General features: G+C 37.0%; 1 protein-coding gene across 6 annotated transcripts in view; it reads right to left on the bottom strand.

The window, feature by feature from the left end:
• ARAP2 (ArfGAP with RhoGAP domain, ankyrin repeat and PH domain 2) overlaps positions 1-20,782 on the bottom strand; it is a 117,193-nt gene that overhangs the window by 67,588 nt on the left and 28,823 nt on the right. For all 6 annotated transcript variants that reach the window (XR_004496898.1, XM_015625046.1, XM_033513537.1 and 3 more), the window contains one exon: positions 18,364-18,545. Coding sequence is in view for 5 of the 6 variants with exons in the window: in XM_015625046.1 (XP_015480532.1) it covers positions 18,364-18,545 (182 nt within the window). In the remaining variant the exon portion in view is untranslated. The remainder of the gene's footprint in view (positions 1-18,363; positions 18,546-20,782) is intronic.

Here is a 20,782-nt window from a genome sequence, read left to right as displayed (position 1 = left end):
ACCTAAGAAAGCAGTATTTTGAGCAGGTATAGTTTGACAGAGAACTATTCCCTCCCATACAACCATAAAAGACTGGAAAAATAGAGAATGCAAAATATATGGATATTTGAATCCTTCATTCTGTTTCTCTAGAACTGTGTGGTCACATGGAGGACAATCATGTTCCTTTACCTTACAGGAACTGATGAAAAATAAATTCCTCATTATTACTCAAAGAACATTCCTTTTTCAGTAAAGTAATCATTTGAATGTAAGGCACTTTTCAACAGTGTGCTATAAAAAAGGCAGGGGCTACCTCATGAAAAGAAATTAAAATTACCAAACAATTACTAAATAGGCAACACAGTGAAAGGTAAGTGTTCCTGTGCAAGGAAATAGCATATTATAGTAACTACTGCACAATGTTCTAATCGGGTGAAATTAAGGTCTCAGAAATAAGACCAGATTTCCCATGATAGAGGGGTGCACAAATCTGTAATTGAGGTAATGTTATCAAAGATTTTTAGCTGAGTTCTTTAAAAAAAATAGGTTTACATAACACAGGAGCAGACAGATCCCTGACTTCAATCAATTTCAACATAATAGCAGCCAATGAATCTTCAGGTCTTAGCAAAATTTAAGGAAAGTAGATCAGAATAGAGAACTCAGAGTCTGCATTTCTGCACTTCTGTAGTGCCCAGTCCCGTTAGAAAAGGTTTTACTGTATGGTCAGAGTGAATTGAGACAAGATGATGCAATCTGGAAGGGGATATTCAAAGCCAACAGCCACAAACACATAAACATATAAATTAAAAGCTTCTATTTCTTCATCATAAAAAACAGAGAAGAAGACAACAAAGAGTAGAGAAAAGATCATAATTCCAAATATTTACAAGTTTCTCACTTGTGCTGAAACATGCTAAAAGGGAAAGGGAAGAAACAATCCATGCTGCAACCATGCCTTGCCACTACAAATAATTTGAATGTATGGAAATTATGTACTTCAGAAACATGTGCAAGTTGTTGCATCAATTTAAGAACCTGCATTCTACATAAAGATGTACATTTTAACACAAAGCAGTTTGAAGTTATTAGTGGAAAGTAGATTTCTTGACTTAAGGGTACCACAGTCATTTGCATTCCTGCTTTAGAAATACACTGAAGGACCTGAATTCTTCACTATTCTACACTTCAGAGCTCATCTTTCTGAATGACAGAAGGTGTAATTCAGACCATATTCCATTCTTCAGAGACAAGCTTCCTTCTTCTTGTCACTTAACATACTAGGAAAGAAAAAGTCTCACATCTGAGGCACACAAGACAAGCATCTAAGGAAGCTGGTGATACTGCATACAAAACCTTCCTTGCTATCTTCCCAAATACCCTTACAGGTACCAAGCAAGAGAGGCAAACCTGCTTTCTGTGTTGTGTTCCCTACTCCCCCACCACACACACGAAAGATAAGTGTAGGTAAAGGTCCAATTTGAACAATTACAGTAACTCCCTTCCAGCAGGGCTTCTCTGCAGCATGAAGCTTGTTCAGAAATCAGCATCTTATTAGCTACAGGGGCTGAAGCCACTGCAGCTGCCTGGGCTATGATTTTTACTTTTGCTGCTTCATGAAAAATCATGAGAGGACATAAAGATGGTACAGCTAAATAAATGTGTACATAAAAGTCAAAGCCTGTCAGGAGCAAGTACAGCCTATATTCAAGGTTTCACCTTTACTTTTATTCCAACAGCTATTCATAACATTGTCTCATATTTGAAGAGGCAATCATGTTCCTTAAGATGCAAAACTTCTGACACATAGAAACTTACTCCATTTCAGAGCCCATTTCTTGCTACTCAATTTACATCTTTTTTGTCCCAAAGGGATACCAGTTTAATATATGCAAATCCCAAAATTACATAGAAATGCCTCAATTTTCCTCACTTTTAGTGTATGAGCCTGTCCTGGTTTAGGGAGTCACTCCAGGACAGAGCCCTTCCAACTTTATTTTTTCTCATTTAGCAGAAATAGCTGTCCCTATAGTCATCATCTCAAATTCACACAGCATTTTAAACACTTCCTTGCAATAAGCATCCAGAGCAAACTCCTGTTCATGCAAGACCATTTTTATTACAATTTTTAGTAGCCACCTGGACTCTTCTTTGGAAGTGCTTCACAAATGGAAACCTTCTTAGATTAAGCAAGACTGTTCTCTGGAGACCAGAAGGACCAGTGGATTTTAGGATACCACATACAGATATAATTTTATGAATTCAGATCTTTATAATCCTCTTGCCAAAGCTTTACATACACACCAAAAGTTGTTATGTATTCATAACCCAGAAAAACTTGTAAAGAAGTGTTTGAACTCTTACAGGATGGACAGATTGTGAACATTTTTGTAATACCTTAAAATCTACAACAGTTGTCAGGCAAAGATGCCAAATCTTTTCACAGGCCTTTTAGTACAGTTGTCACTAGACAAGAGAGAAAACTGTTATGACATCTCCACAGGCAAAATCCCCCTAATGAACCAAGAAATACTCCAAATAACGGAGTGTCTGCTTTCCTCCACAATTTGCCCATGGAGATAAACAAATATGATCTTGACAATAAAGTATCAGTGACCAAGCACAGCGCTTTTACTTACTGACTACAAATAGTAAGGTGCTAAGACAAATGGCCCTCACAGTAAATGTGAAGACTTCTCATTTTATTTACTACCTCCTTCTTTAATAAACTGAAATTTAATTCTATGATGTGATATTTTACAAGTAACATAATTCATAATACTTCAATAACCACAAGCAAAAATACCATTTCCTGATGGATAAAGTTTTCCAAAGCCTTTTTTTTTTTTTTTTACTCGCAAACCTGATTTCCAAGTAATCTGCACAACTCAAAATATTTACAAAGGGAAATTAATTTTAGAAAAAGTTTCAACTGCTTTTGAAGTACCATACAAATAGGACTAATTATTAGAGACATTTTCTCATCTTAAAAGAAATGTATTTATGGCTATCTGAATATATTCAAAACCCCATTTTATCATAACTGTATCCCTATGGGATTTTCCAGCTGATATGGATAAAATTAATAGTTTAGATTTCTTATCCTATCAAACTGAATTACTGTTCTGAGATGGTGTATATTGCAAAAAAACACACACACACATACCTTGTAAGAATAAATAAATGAATTATATGAAATATGGAGAGCTGTGGACTGTGCTAACTACTTTTTCCAGCTTGGCACTCTTTAGACACCTTCTTCTTAGAGAGCCATGAAGAAAAATGTTTCACTTTAACAGTTGACATTATGATCTTAAATTTTAAAGGAAAAAATAAGCTAAGGAAATTACAGACCCTCAAAGAAAGCAAAAATATTTTAGCCTTACAGTATAAACTCTCATCTGTCTAATAAATGTTCACCTTTGCAGGAAAGAAACATCAAATGCTGTAAAATTTCAGATTTGCTTAAAATTTGAAGATCATGAATTTTTGGACTACCTGAACCAAAAAGATAATGTTTTTTTCTTGTGAAATACATACATAAATATTTAGTAGAAGATCTAAATTTTTAGTGTGCACACAACTTCATTAACTTTGAAGAATGCGTCAGACTTCATGGAGGTTCAGAGCTTTTCTAGAAGCCAGCGTAAAGCACAGACCTCCCACCAATGTCTAGAAACAGAAACCTAAGAAGAGCAATTTATGATTTGTGAATCATTCCCACTTCTGTAATACTTATTCTAAAACAGTGAAGGGACAGCAGCACCAACACTTTTGCCATACATTCTTCTGTCCCTGGACGAAGAGAGGGCTGATGCCTTGACAACAGCAACACTGCACCGCAGCTTTTCTTAAGCCAAATCTTTCCTAACTCACTCAGTCATTTCTGCATTATCTCTCCTGGGAAGACATCCTCCTTACATTTAGTTCAGCCACAAATAGAGTGGGTTGGGTTTGGGGTTTTGTTTGTCTGATTTGAAGGACAAGTTTCTTTATTTTTGTTAATAAAGAAAGCATTTTCTTCTGCTGGCTTTAGATTCACTCATACTAATTTGTCTCTATGTGACAAACAAAGATGAAAATAGCAGATAAATGCAGAGAAACTGTTCTGAATTTTTGTAAAGCAGAATCACTTATGGACACACATACAGCTACTGCTAAGCAGCTATTCACTTCCATACTTGCCTAGGCTTCATGCCATGAAAGCAGTGATTTCACATAAAAAAAACAGTTAGTATAAAAGTAAATATATAAAAGAGAGTTTAAAGAATCAATACAGTTTACAAACAAGAAATCTACTTCTCCATATTTAAACAGTGAAGTGGTTACAATATTAAATAGAGAGATTAATGAATTCTTAGTAAATCCACTGTAAATAAGTTTTATTATGAGTCCCTGTAAAAGCTGTTGTCATCTGATTTTAGCGGTTAATTCTTTTAAATTTTGATTTTACAATAACCAAAGATAAGATGGGCAACTAAAGAAGGACCATTAGTTCACAGCTAAAGAAGGACCCAGCTCTAAAATATCTGCACAATACTCATGTTTCAGGACTGTGTGTAGAATTAATATACCCTGCCAAACAAACAAAATGCCTTCATCATAATGAATGCAATATAATTTTTTAATGAATATCGCTTCCCGTCACAAATTATGAGCTAGAAGCACCTTATGTAAAAATAAAGTAAATTCAAGCTTTCAATGAAATTATTTTTCTGTTAATGAGGAGCAATGACTAATGCCTAACAGAAAAGGACAAATTATCTTTAAAAATGTGGAGCAACCATACTCTAAAAAAGTGTACTTCAACAGATTAGAAGTTAGAAACAAACCAGAATCCTTAAAAAAAAGCCCCCCACATACATCTTTCAAATAACCTTTATACTCTGTGTTACTATCTAGACAGCAAGTTAATAGAAAGAACACTAAAAATTAAATCTTTAACAAATTATCTCCATTTACACATTTATCTTCTGCTTGTTTCATTAAGCTTCCTGTTGTCACCCACTGAACAATACAGGAAGGTCTATTAGGACCCACAATAAGCTACAGATACATGGCTCCTTTGCAGCATACTGATTCCACCTGTCTAGTACATTCTTTTCACTTCTCGAGTATCTCACTCATGCCCAAACCCTGACAAGCAAGAAATAAATCTCACTCATCTGAATTTAATGAGAAACTGAAAAAACAAAACCTGTCAACAGCAATGTTAAGTTATGCTACAGAGCATATTCTTGGGTAGGGGCAACAGGCCTAGATTGCAACTTCTTTCTTTCCTGAATGTTGTGCTAGAACAGCCTTCAAAATCACACATAATAAAGTAATAATTTCTGAAACACATATTGCTATGTTCAGATTAGTCAAGATACCTTACAAATCAGTGATTAGTGAAAAGCAGCACCTGTAGTGGCAATTTATTCAGGGAAAGTGACCAAAGGAAACAGGGAAGCACTGATTTAAAGGCATCCTGGCATCCTGAACTAGACAGCAGCAAACTGAACTCACTTCATGTCAGGGGGAAGCACAGTGATTAAAAAACTCTACTGGCTCATAACTGAAACTATGCAGATGCATCTCATCACACACAAGTTGCATCAAAATTGCAATGACTCGATCAAGATAACACATAAAAGAGAATCTCACAAACAGTAAAAATAGAACTAGAATTACAAAATCACTTCAATTTAGGATATTCAGAAACCCAGCAGCAGCATTTTGTACCATTTGTGGGTGGGGAGGGTTGGAACATGCTACAATGGTTTTTAAGAACAGGAAATCTACCAAAAAACCCTTCTATATTAGTATGAAGGGGCAGCTGCAATCTGGAAACTCACTGAAGTTACAAGAAGGTTATTTTCTCAGCATGAACGTGTCATTTAAGAAACCACGATGAAGAAGAATTCAGGAATGAAACAAAATACTGCAGTAAAAGGAAAAACTGGCAATTGACATGAATGGCAAAGCTCCAACTGACATTCAAAGAGATGGAAATTCACCCCAGGTATCTGTGTACAAATCCTATAAGAAACAGTTTTCCTTATATGTCCCCATAAATACTGAAAACACAATGCATTTTTAACTTTTCTATTTAGAAAGACAAGCAGCTACAGCAAAATCTCCACATGTCTCTTCAAGTTCATTTTAAAATAGATCTACGTGCAGTACAGAAGAATGAAATTTAGGTGTGAGGATAAAAGACCTGCACAATTAGAAGACCTGAACAGCACCAGAGTATCACACAGAACTGTGATAACATCCTCTGGTTTTTGTATCTACAGTGCTCTCTATTAACCTTTACTTTTTCCTCTCCCTGTAAAATTCCTCTACATCTCCACTTGCATACATTAAGAAATATATTTCTGATACCCCATAGCACATCAGTGAGAGATGGATGAAGAAACAGTCCCAAACACAGGTCATGTAGATATAACCCTTTCATTCCTACATACAACAGTGTCATTTCTACATTAGCATTTATTGCTGAGAACACCAATAAAGACACACAAGTTTCACGTGGCTATTTGCATGTATTTACCATAAGTACCTAAGGATCATCTAACTGCATATTGGTGTTAAATATAATCAAACAAGTTGTAGATCATCCCTTTTTTCAGTTGCAGTACACACAAAAAACCAACTGATGCATTTATGCAGGCTGAAATAAACTCTTTCTATGTAAGTTCCATGAAGAGGTTCCTGCCCTCTGCTGTGTGGTTGGTTTGTTTGCTATAAAATAAGATGAAAGATCATAGAATCGCCCTTGCCTCTCTTTGTGAAAAAAAAAAAAGAAGCGCAAGGTCAAACAAACCAACCTGAAGTCAGAATCCATCTCCCACATGGGCACTGGCAATGACCAGTCACAGCACTGTCTCCTTCTCTTCACTTATAGCTACTCAGGACTAATGAATTTTGCCTTGATCAGTTCCTCAACTTTTGTTATGACCCCCATCTCCTGTCTCATCAGTTTTCTTGCAGCCCAGTAAACTGGCAGCTGCTCAGTTCCTTCAGGGGAAAGAAGGGAGAGCCAATTGTAATAATGGGCTGCAATTACTCCTGTGTTGCAGGAACTGAGCTGCTGTTGCTGACTGCTGTCATTTTATCTGCCTTTGAACTTCTTTATAACCCCATGGCAAGGAATAACAGCCCTTGGCTGGAAAAAGCATCATACATACAACATCCTGCAGAGCCTCTCAAATAAGTGCCAGACAGGCTGATTGTGAACCAGGAAGCAGGACACAAAACCGTATTTATTATACCAGTGCAGCCACTCTGCTTCAAACCGTTTTAAAACCTCAACCATGTATTTCTAACACAGGTCTGCATATTGGTCTTAAACCACAGACAAGGGTAAATGTGGGCAAATGAAATATAGTGGATATAGACTCCTCTCTGCCTGCCTGCAGAGCACAGAAACCTATTTTGAGAAAACTGAAATAGAATCATATCCACAGACAGCAGCAGGAGTTTTTTGTACTATTTTTTTAATAGCCTGACCTTAAACAAGAAATGGAGATATAATCTATTTAATGTAATAATTAAATATTGCATACCAGAATCCCCAAAAGAACAAGCCAAGTCGACAATGAAAATGTTTATCTCCGTGAGTAAAACACTCTCCAGCCATTGCATTATTTGGCAAAGCTTTTTTTTTTTCAAAGTAATTTTATTGAAAATGCTACAGAAGTACAATAAAAAGGTCTACCAAGAGGAAAAAAAGAACCAAGAAAAACAAGGCAAAACAAATAAAAGTGATTTGAAATGCTCAAAACATACTAATGTACAACACTAGGCATGAATCACAATACAAGCAAGATTATTTCTACATTTATTTCCTGAATCATAACTTTCCAAATATTTTCCTAAATACACTTTTCTTTCAACCGTGGTCCAGGCCTGTTCAAATGGTTCTCTGGATGCCCACAGCCAAATGTTTTGACAACCTAAGTGAAGGTAATAAAACTTGATTTTTTCTGCTCCTCAGTGCGTGTAAGATTTTTCATCTGTGTCTTTAAAAGCATTAGATATCAATCAATCAATCATTCTGATGGATCTCTGGGGGGTCCTGACCCACATGCTGTGATGGAAGTAACTTTTGAGTGAAGTTTTCTGCAAGTATCAGTAAGATACTGACTTTTAATGAATGAGATTTAAACATGCCACCCCCAAAAATGTTATTTTGTATGCAAAATATTAAGAGGAAGAATTACATTTAATAACCATGATGTTGAAATGTTTCATGTAGTAAGAATTTAGTTTGAGTTGATTAAGTTCAAATTTGTTGGCCTAGCAATTTATTAACTAGGGACAGAAATTATTGCTGAGAAAGCACACTGGGGTATTCCCCACACTCATACCAAGCTGTAAATCATAAATTCTCTTCCTTTTGCTATAAGGATGGTTTATTTATTTAGAATAAAATGTGTTAGAATAAAATAAGATAGTGAAGTAGAGAAAAAAATGTTTATTATCTGAACAAAAGCATACTGCTCCAAATGATGTAAAGAAACCAGCACAGACGAAGAAAAAAAATATTTATGGCCCAAAAATATTAAAATGTCACTTGAGCTACAATAATATTAAAGATCTTAGTATTTTAAGGATCATCTCTATAATTCTTATTTTAAACCATTCATCTTTGCATAACTAATGAAAACTCCCATGGATTAATTATTTTAGTAGTCCTATAGTAACTCCAACCTGCTCTCTCTGTGCTGCCATCAAAGCCATTCTTCCCATTTATTGCCCACACTGTGCAGAAAAGAAAAGTTTTGGACCAAATGCCTATTGCTGAATAAAGCATTTGTAAAAGAAGGCGTGGAAGCTGAAAAAGAATGAAGAAGAAAAAAGGGAGGAGGTACTACCAATTCTGGGTATTTTCAAAAAGTGGCAAAGTTCCTTACTCTGATGAACTCCAACAGAGACTGAAAGTAAGACCACCCATTCTTGAAAATCACCACTAAGTAACTGCAGAAATCCATGAATGCCAAAACTGTTTTATGAACACTGTGCATTAGGAAATGCATGATCAGGACTGCCATTGCAAGCTAAATGCATTATGATCAATCACTTTCTTTTAAGTGCTTGGAGTCCTAAACATTACAGCTACAAGGCACATTAATGAATTGCAGACATATTCTTTGGTCTCCTGCTGGTGAACACTGATTTTATTTAGTTTTGCAACCAAGGAGAAAAATTTAATCATCATAAAGTGACTGCCAGTGCTCATCTGATGATACTTGTCATAGATTAGGCAAATACTAGTCTTCACAATATTGCTTTTCCCCTTCAGATTGGACAAAAGAATAACCCTGTTACATTGCACAGAAGGATATCCATACAACTTAGATTTTTATCACATAGGCAATGTACTAAAAGAGAAAAATATCCTTTTGTGACATTATTTGTCTGAGCTCTGCCACAGGTAGTATAGACTGAATTCAGAAACTACACCTACTTAATTGAGTTGTAATGGATTTCAAACCTGGCAAATTAGTAACAATAGCTATATACTAAATAAAAATTTGCAATAGCATATAACAGTATTTTTAACTAACTATGACAAGGAATACACATATACTATCATGGAAGTCTGGTGAAAATAGGTAAGATTGAGATTTGAGAAAGACCCACTTGCCTTCATCAAGGGAAAATCTTGCCTAAGTAATCTAGTGGCCTGGTATCATAGAATGACTACATCAGTGGACAAGGGAAGAGTCACAGGTGTCATTTTTCTGAACATCTGTAAAGCCTTTCACACAGACCCCCACAACATCTCTTCTCTAAATTTCAGAGACCCAAATTTGATGAGTGGACTGTTCAGTGGATAAGGAATTGGTTGGAAAGTCACATTGAGAGGGTAGTGGTCAATGGACCAGACACCCACTGGATATTAGTGACAAGTGGTGCCCCTCAGGGGTCTGTATTGGGAGCAGTGTTACTTAAGATCTTCATTAATGACACAGATGAAGGGATCACATACACCCTCAGCAAATTCGAGGATGACATCGAGTGGTGCAGTTGAAATTCTCAAGAGACAGGACGGCATCCAGAGGGGCTTGGACCAACTTGGTAAGTTGACACCTTATGAGGTTTAATGAGATCAAGTGCAGTGTGCTACATGTGGGTCAGGACAAGCCCCAGCATCAACACAGGCTGGGGGATGAACAGACCCAGAGCAGCCCTGCTGAGGGGGACTTGGTGATGCTGCTGGCTGAGAGGTTGGACATGACCCAGCCATGGGCACTCCCAGCCCAGAGAGCCAAACGTGTCCTGGGCTGCATCCAGAGCACCATGGGCAGCAGGGCCAGGGAGGGGATTCTGTCCCTCTGCTCTGCTCTGCTGAGACCCCATCTGCAGGGCTGCACCAGCTCTGGGGTCCCAGCACAGGAAGGGCAGGGACCTATCAGAGGAGAGCCACCAAGTTGGTTAGAGGGATGGAGCACCTCTCCTATGAGGAAAGGCTGAAAGAACTGAGTTTGTGCACACTGAAGAAGAGAAGACTCTAGGGTGACCCTAAGTACAGACTTTCAGTACCTAAAGGGAACCCATAAGAAGGATGGAGAGGGACTTCTTACAATAGCACCTACCTACATAACAAGGGGGAATGGATCCAAACAGAGTAAGTTTATATCAGATATTAGAAATAAATTCTTTATTTTTAAAGTGGTGAGGCCCTGGAACAGGTTGCCCAGAGAAGCTGTGCATACTCCATCCCTGGAAGCCTTCAAGGCTGGGTTGGTTGGTCGTGTCTTTGAGCAACCTGGTCTAGAGGGTGGCATCCCTGTCCATGGCAGGGAAGTTGGAGCTAGATGACCTTTGAGGTCTCTTCCAACCGCAGCCATCCTATGATGATACTATGATAATCTTAACATACATTTGCACCTGTTTGTGGAACAAATATTTCTGTGAAGATATGTATCTACACTGCTTCAGAAATGCTCTGGTCTTCGCTGTTTTAACGACCATGTAACTTTACGTAAGTATTAGTATTTTAGCTATGCTAACTAGTTTAAAATCTGAAATAAAGTATAAGAAAAAAAGGCTGAGGAAAAAAGTAATCAGTAAACTAAATTGAATGTAGCAAATGTATAGAAATAACACAGGAATGGGGAAAATGTGTTTTACATTGCCTTCAATTTAAAGGGAAAAAGCAAGCCAAAGCTACCGACCACTTTTTCAGCATGTTTCCTATGAAAGCTGACTAATAAGTTTACAATTAAACAGAAGTCAAAGAGTGTTCTAGCTGCATTTAATTCTACAATACATTGAGCTATTGAAAGGAGATCCAAGTGTTCTTGAAAAGTACTTTCCTTTTCATTGTAACCTCAAACCTTCCCATTGCACACACAAAAAAAAGAATACTTTGTTATTTAAGTGTGTATACATACACATACGCTGATCGTACAACCTTTCAGATTAACTGAACGCAGAAATAACTTTTTCATGTGATTTAAAATAAAAAGATAAATGAAACCCCAGTCTTCAATTATAAAAGGAAGTTCCCATAACAGTGTTTTGGTTCCTATATTAGGGCTTTTGATCCAACACATTATTTTACCATGGGATTTAAAGCCAAACTAGTAGTTCTTAAAAACAAGCAACATATATGATGATGGACAACGGTCTTGGGAAATTCCAGTACTTTTAGAAGTAAATGGATTTCCCCAACATTGCATTAACAGTGTTACAGCCTTATGGCAAGTAAACCTGAAACCTCCTTCAAGTTCTTATGCGTGTGCTCTGCCACTATGCAAATGCTCATGATATTCAAACAAATACCACTTTTTTTCACTGTTAATTTTTAAGCGATTAAGGTAGTTGGCTATATATATGTTAGTCATCCATAAAGCTTGACAGAGCATTACTGAAAATCTGACAACTTTACAACAAATCAGATTAATCAGGAAGTTTTTTATCATTGTGGAAACATTACGCTTTTTATCATGTTTCATGACTGCTTTAGGTGTACTTACATCTCAACAAGATCTTAGCATAAAAACAAATGAACAGGAAAAAGTCCTCAAAGTTTAGCTGCACATAGAACTTAACACTAACTCTTTTTTTTTTTTTTAATAGAAGTCCTGTTTATGCCCTTCTCTGTGTTCTGTAACATTTTCCACAACCTAGAACAACATCACACAAAATTATTTTTGAATGTAAAATGCAGCTCTTCCCTGTAAAAGTGGTCATTGACACATTTTTCTTATCTGACTGAGCCACTTTAGCAGCATATTATTTTAAATCCATTTTTTAATCTTTTTTGAATTAGGGGTGCAATTAGTTTAAAACTGACAAAGCAATTGTCATAAAAACAACAAACCTTTTCCCTACTCAACATGGTTTCTTGTGATCATTGATTTTGCATTATAACAAGCAAAACCACAAGATTTAAAGGTTTCTTACACAATTCAAGTTATTTCCTGTTCAGTTGTTTCTTATGCCATGCACAGCAATTGATCATTGCAATGCTTTTGAGTGTGGAAAATTGGAACGAGTTTCTTACAAGGAACCACTAGAAAATTAGGGATATGACCTTAATCTATCATCCCAGCTACAGCTTGATGCAAACAACTATTTTTAAAAGAGGCTGGATCATTTGATTTCACTACAAGGGATCATATATTTTGCCTTAAAACACTTCCTCATATTAGTCATTCCCCCTCCAACGTATTTGGTATATTTTTGGGTTATTCTGGTTTTGCTTGTTTAAAATTTGCTACAGATTCGTATTCTTATGAAGGAAGAGCAAAACTGGAATGAATCAAAAAACAAAGAGCAAATGTTCTTTTGTTTTTCTGTTACCTTCGCCTATTTAAGGCACTCCAGGACAAGCTCAATTATATGTTTGTAACCATGTTTGATCACGGTCTGCACTAGCAATCAGGTACATCACAGTTTGTTTAGAGTTTCCCAGTTATTACAAGCAACAGTTTTTCATCATAAAATCTTGAAACATATGTTCTTGGTGCAAGGGAGCTGAGGGTGTGGGATGAGAATGGGGAACAAGAGAAACACAATTACAAGAATTGTGCTTCTTGTTTTCTCATTCTCAATAATTCCTCCTTCCACTGCCACGCACCATACATACCAGGCACTTCTCTCTCCTCTCACCCTCTATCAGCCATCTGAATGGTCTCCTTCTTCCTCCTCCTGCTTCCTTTTGTTGTCTTTACTCCCCTGTCATTTTCCCTAGCTTCCTTTTCAGAACTCAGTTGCTTTTCTCAGGGTTCCTCACTAGATCTCAAAACTTTTAAATATTTTCCCTTCTTCTCTACTTGCATTCAACTCCTCTCTCCAATTTTCTTTCATATTGCTGTTTCCATCACCTTGTACTCATCATATTCACAAATATAATCGTGATGATACACCAAAGAATCTATGTACATTAAAAAGAATTTCTCATGATGCTTTAGCATGACAACCAACCATTACTACTCATCTTCAGGACTTCATTTAACTGTTCTTCTTTGGTAACCTTCCATTGAACTTCCATTTGACTGTTCTTAATAGATACTTTTTTTTATAAAAATATTTCCCTCTCATTCATCATGTTCTTGATTATTAATCAGGATTCCATTTTCTCCAGGTTAAACCAGAACATTTCCTAATGAACAATCCCCTTTGCAGAGTATCATTGTAAATTCCCATATATACCAAAGACTGCCCTGGAAAGACTTCCAAGTCTGCCCCTTAATCCCAACCACAATGTCCCTGGCACTGTATTTCACAGTATCACAGAATGGTTAGGGTTAGAGGGGACCTCTAACAATCTTCTAATCCAATCCCCCTGAAACATGTATCTTAACAAGGGTATCTTTCACTAGATCATGTTGCTCAAAAACACTCCCCTTTAAGCCTGCGTTTCTTAACAAAGAACATACCTCTGCTCTTATACAGACAGAGATTAATGCACACATCCCTTCTGCTTCCTTCCAGTGGCATTCACATGACTTCCTTTCAAGATGCCAATATCAACCATCAGCTTTGGCTTGTCCTTTCAGCTATCCTTGTATCAGTTCTCTACATTATCCCACCCTTTGCCATTTTCTCCCTATTTAATACCCTTTATCATAATACATCCTTTGGTGTTGTCCAGTTTTGCTTTAAATGCACCATTAGCATTACAGAGGAAATTAAAATTACTAGGCACCCTTACTGGTTCATTCAACATGAATAAACATTTCCATCTGCCACAGGGCAGATCATTTCAATCTTTGACAAAACAAAACACCCTCTGAAATCAATAGGAACATTGTGCCAAAATGAAAGAAGAGGTTTTTAGTAAGTAATGCATACTATTGCTTATACATAATGGGAAGAATACTCATCACCATTAACTTGGAGTCAGACATGGAGAAATAATGTCACAATTACGGCACACGACCAAACCAGAGCCTCATCTTTATATGTGGCAGTTTCCTCAAAATATCCCAGGTAAATACATCTAACGACCCAAAGCAGTAACAAGAAGATCCTGATTTCTCTTTTCAAAGCCAAATCCTAGCACAAACACTATGACGCCTAGGCCCACCCTGGCATTAGATACCAGTAAATCTTGAATTTAGCCTAACAAAGGGGATGTATTAAAGCAGACAAGATAAGCATTTGTCAGAGCCCTTCTGAGGGTAACTGAGGGAAGGTGGTCACTCCCACTGCCACTGCAGACTGACATTTCAAGCCAATGTTTGAACTGCCATGAATTACCAGACTACATGTTTTTATTTAAGCACGAAAGACTTTGAAAAAGAAATGGGAATTTCAGCAAGCTGCAGGTTGAACAAATTGATTCTGTACGATTTACTTTTCACTTTTGCTCAAAAGAGGAACTTTAAGAAATCTACACTACATGAGTCAAAGAAATTGATGGTTTTGTACTAGCACTATATCACTGCCACAAGTTCAAGCTAAACCAATCACTTTTTAACTAGAAAGAGGCCTGAGACATAATGTTCTGATCTCAATCTGAACTTCACAAAGTTCATGGTGGTTATGTTACGATTTGGCATTTGGCTTAGGATCTTCTCCACTTTTAACACTGAAGAATTATTTTTTTTTTAAAGTAACAGCAGACTCTCCTCTATCAAGTTTATTAGAAATCAATGAGTAAGCTCGATCCAATCTCATTTCAACATTGTAAGAAGTCTAAATAGGTGTCTTTTAGCACTGCAGTTATAATAAACCCCTCTAAGGCTCTCCGGGAGTCTAGTATGGATGTGAATTCCAATATGAACAGGATTTGAGGACATCCCTGGACAGATTTGCCTGATAATTACTGGCTCAACTGCAAACTGAAGACAGGGCAGGATTTTTAGATCAACATCGCCCTCTAAAGGGTTTGTGCTGTATTGCGATGGTTTTCTTCAGTACTGCAGTAAAAATCATTCTTTTCCACTTGAAATTAAAACACAAGAGGTAGCCAAAAAGTTGCAGACTTTGAAAGCCTAAATACAGAAGCTATTTCTTCTGATTCACAAACATCCAGAAACTGCATGAATAAAGGATATTGTTCAAATACAGAATCTGGAAAGAAACATCTTAGGACCATTTGAATTTTCCGGGGGTTAGGTAAGTAAGTTTTGGGAAGAAGATGATTTTGCACCATTGTTTGCAATATTCATACACACAGGAGGCGTTAACAGGCTGGCAGCACATCTAACCATTCTGTTTCAGGGCTTGATTTTGGTTTGCCTTCTGCTGCACTGCAGTCAGTGATCTTTGCAGAGCATCCATGTAGTAGAAGGGAATAAATATCTTGTAAAATGGCTGTATAAGGATGTGCTTTCATGATCAGCTAAAGCAATTCTGAAATGCATGATTCTGAAAGGGCAGAGCAAATACAACCTACCACACAACAGCACAAGTAACAGAACCAACACACAAAAAAACCATTTAAAAAAAATCTGTAAAAACAGAAAGTGATGGGGAGGGGAGCAGTCTTAGAGTATCTGAATCATATAATCTGCACTCTAAAATGCAGAAAAGAGCAATCAAGAACCCTTCAAGAGTAAATGGGTTTGTTTTGTTTCAACATACACTCAGAAAAACTGACTCAGCTAGTGGGCAGAGCTGGGAGTGCCCTGTATCAACAGAGGAAGTTCAAAGCACTACTCAAGGCAAGAAAGATGCTCCCAACAGTTATATCCAAGTAGAGTAAGAATGAAAGAAAAAAGCAAAAATTTGATGCCTGTTACTGCAACTCTCAAGACGGACATAACTAATTTCAAATGACCTCTCACTCCGGAGGAGAAATTCCTCCACAAGTCTGGATATCTTAGCTACTCAATGAAAAAGCTCAGAAAATCAGCAAGGATCACTCAAAAATATTCAGGGGCGTAAGATTCAAAAAGCATAGTTCTGAAAGTAGAAGCAGCTCATTAACAATGAACATCCACAAAAAGAAGATTTTCATGGATGAAAATTATTTCCATGGACCCTCAGAGATAAAATACCTGGAAATTCCATGACAGAAGCGTAACATTGAGCACACTCATAGTGTGAGTCTCAGAAGCAACAACTAGGAAGTCGGTCAACTTCATTTTTACTAAATGCAAGAGTACCTCAGTGAAATACAGGGTCTCAGAAAGGAGGTGTGGCATTTGCAGCTTGGTTTTGGTCCTCCTTATAGATGAGCTGTGAACTTAATTTAAATAAACATACTAACTGACAGGTGACCTATTCATTACAATAATCAGCCTGAATATTTCAGTATATATGAAGAGTACTGTGCTCAGCTATGAAGACCAATTTCTCTCCTTGATGCTCATTCAGCAAAAGATATGCTGCGGGCCTAAATTCAAATGACACACAGCAAATACACATATCTAAATAATTTATGGAGCTTTATTATAGTTACAGAACAGCATAAATCCATAAACTGTATCATGTTCGTGGTGAGTTGATCCTGGATGGATGTTAGATGCCCACCAAAGCTGCTCAATCACTCTCCCCCTCCCACAACTGGACAGGGGAGAGAAAATATGACAGAAGTATTGAGGGATGAGATAAGGACAGGGTGAGGGTTACTCACCAGTTACTGTCACAGGCAAAGCAGACTCAGGCAAATCAGTTTAATCTTTATTTTATATTACTGATCCAACCAGAGTAGGATAATGAGAAATAAACTGAAATCTTAAAATACCTTTCCCCCACCTCTCCCTTCTTCCTGGCCTTAACTTTACTCCTGATTTTCTCTACCTCCTCCCCACTCAGCACCTTAAGGGGGATGGGGAATGGGGGGTTGTAGTCAGTTCATGACACTTTTTCTCTGCTGGTCCTCCCTCCTCAGGTTTGCCATGCAAACCCAATTACAACATTTTTGATTTGCTGGCTGTTGATTGACCTCAAAGAATGTACCTAGCAAGTAAAACTTCCCTGAAGAACAGTAAGTAGAAAGACAAATAGGTCCTTCTCAGTCTCTAATTTCCTGCCATACCCTGGGAAAGAATGGTAAGATTTAATTTCAAGCATTACATGGACCGTCAAGCACACCTAAATAACTGCACACAGAGAAGGATAACAGTAGAGGAAGTGAGACCCACTCCAAGAGAGACCATTCACTTTAGAGATGGGCATTTGCCTGTACACAGGACAAGGCAAGCATGTAAAAACTCCTCCCCCAATGCCATCCCAGGTTCCAGCTACTTGAGGGTAATCAATTGGCTCACAAAGAAATAGCACCTGCCACTTAATGTCCTGCAATAGATTTTTCTTCCGCTAGTTCACACAATTATTCACCGAACCCAACCATCCCCATTTATTCCCTGCCTAGGGCACTCTAGAGAGTTCCACTTTGTATCATTACACAGTCGTGGCCAAAACAAAACTAGAAGCCCTAGATTTTGGAAGTTGAAAAGATATGCCTACTTCATTTTTTAATACTGGATTTTTTTAAATATTACAGCGCACAACAGAATCTGGCCAGTCTCTATTCTTGGAAACAAAAAGAGCATCATTTCTGAACATTTCCCTGAAGTATCAGTTAAATACCTCAATGTGTTGCTGTATAGCACACTTTCCAGGGCAGTGTATTATAAAACACTGAAACCAGTGCACAAAATAAGCCTTCTGATTAAGTTGAGTGCTTATGGCCCACATTTTAAGAGTGAATTAATCCCAGCCCTGACACTAACATGTTTTGACACTCAGAGCTTTTCACTTCACCTCTCTATATATTCACTTTTTTCTATTGTACGACAGACATAATGATTCTTTGCCTGCTTTGTGAAGCCTTCTGAGAACTGCAGCAATAAAGTACTACATATAAAGAGATATGCATTTATATTGAAATGCACCTATTCACAAAGAGCCATCAATTTCCAACTCACTAGTTAAACCATTTTTATAAGCTTTCATTCACAAAAAAGCACATGAAAAATTTACCTGCTCATTTTTGCAGATCCATACAGTACTCCCCTGAAGTAGAATAAAGATCTTGGTTTTGTATCCTTTCAGCTCGAGATACCCACTTTTCTCAGGGGTGACCGAAGTTCGAGACTGAGAGTTATTATCAGACTGCAATTTCAAGGCATTGAGTATTGTATTAACCCAGTCATTTCTTTCTTCTAAACAAGAAAAGAAAAAATTTTGGTCAAAGACAGTTAGTTAAGCAGCACACATTCTTCTTCACACACTGGTTTCCCAATGTTGGTTGATGGTACAGCTATTCCAAATAAGAGAGAACATCTACACTGAGGAGGAGGTGTAAACAAAAATAATGAGAATTTGTATCAGTGGAAGTGTTAGAAGGACAGCCATCAAATTAATGCCCAACAATCAACACAAACCAATCCAAACAAGCTGATATCTAGATTCTTGAAATAATGACTGCTAGTTCTGAGATACTTTATTCCAGATAGCTTGAAGACTGAGGAGACAGACAAGTGAACAGGTTAACCTTCTGTAAGCCAGATCAATGGGAAAGAAGTACAGCAGTTATGTAAGCAGAAACCAGGGAGCCTAAATCTCATCTGTCACTAAAGAGGCAAACAGTGCTATTCCATGCTTGGCCCTGCTTTTAAGAAAAAACACTCGGTAGTTTACAATCTATTCCATTAAGGTGTGGTGGTTAAGCTTGATATTGTCAAGGGTACTGAGTAATTAAGAAAATGCATATTTGAGCATCTCTGCATGCATTATTAATGTAACATCTTACAAATACATGAATACAAGGAGGTGAAGTAATAAAGTTTCGCTCAGTCTCATTCACCATGTTCAGACATTTCACTGGACTAGGATCAATATACTTTAATGCTGAGTAGTCCAAGTGAATTAGGTTTGCCTTATGTGATTGGAATATCATGAATATTTCAACTGTTTGCTCTGAAAGAGCCAGATCACAAAACATATTGGGGGTGGGGGGGCCGGTAGAGGGGGGAAAGAGAAGGATTGGAAGTTCTACACACACAGTATTTATAAAGCTGGCAAAATGAGCGTGGAAGACTGCAGGAAGCATCATTGAAATAATAATCTGCTTACTTCATAAATGGCATGTGTGCAGCATGAAGGAACAAATACACAAATTTAGGTATCATAAAATACTTTGTAGAATAGGAAGACAGAAGCCTGACAGATTAGCAGAGGGTATGTGATCCAAGTGCTCCTGTAAAAAATTTTGCTTTAAAATACATATATGCTTGAAATACTCCAGTAATCTTTTCAAAGTACTTTAGTATAGCTGAGGGCATCAAATTACTCTGGAAGTGGTTTTTTTTCAATGGTATTTCACTCTGGTGAAACAAAATCTCACTGCACCTGAGCAAGTTATGCTCTAATTCACTGCTATCCCTTGTTTGGTTTTTTATTTTGCCCCCAAAAGCCCCTAAAACTTTCCAAACCATTATATATAGTACTTTTCCCTCCAGATATATAAATACATCCAAAAGTAACTCATTTCTGATATCTCAAAATACATAAAAAAGTCTCCATTTCAAAATCTCTGAAAGAAGTTAAGTACCCTTTGAATAGTCCCAGAACAATTCCCAACCACAAATCTACAGAATAGTATCAAGTAACAGTTTTATTTTTGCACATAACAGAAATCAAGCAGAGTTATTTACATACTTTACTGGGAATACAAAATCCAGTTCTGGATACAGTAATGGCCAAATTCCGTATGCAATTAGCATTTCTAATCTTAAGTGAACAGCTTTACAGAGAGGTTACTATGTCCAAAGATGGTTATATACTACATGAAAATGGAATTTCATGTGTAAGAAGTGGTTGCTCTGAATATATTCTATAAGTCAGTACACGTTTTTAACATTTTTATAGTATCCAAAGCAAAGGTCCACAAAACAAATTGCAGCCCTTCAAAATGTATTGCACCAAGATCGTTATATTCTAATTTATGAAAAAAAAAATTAAAAATAAATTTGGAAGAGAAATGAGAAAATAGTGAAGAAATACATACTTTTAAACTCAGCTATGAGCATAAAAAAATGACTGAAATTATTTGAGCCAAACCTGATAAGAGGGATTTGTTCACTGATGCTGCACTCCTGTTACAGCCTGCAGCAAATGTTTACAACCAACTATAACCCATAAAAATAGGATTTGATAATGGAAATGCTGAGAGACCCTTAGCTATAATGGCTCTAGCATGTACTGCTGTAAATTCATATTGCACAACTCTTTTTTTCTAGGCATTCATTTTTGATTGTTTCCATAAATAAATCATACATGCACTGATATTGATTCCACATATTACAGCTGTACGTTGATAAAGCATTCAATTAGGAGGCATACTAACTTCCTTGCTACAATTTACATTTGTAATCTCTATCAATACCTGGCTGAAAAT

This window comes from Parus major, chromosome 4 (genome assembly GCF_001522545.3).
Source record: "Parus major isolate Abel chromosome 4, Parus_major1.1, whole genome shotgun sequence".
NCBI lineage: Eukaryota > Metazoa > Chordata > Aves > Passeriformes > Paridae > Parus > Parus major.
Note: the sequence above shows the minus strand (reverse complement) of the source record. Positions and strands in the feature narration are given on the sequence as shown.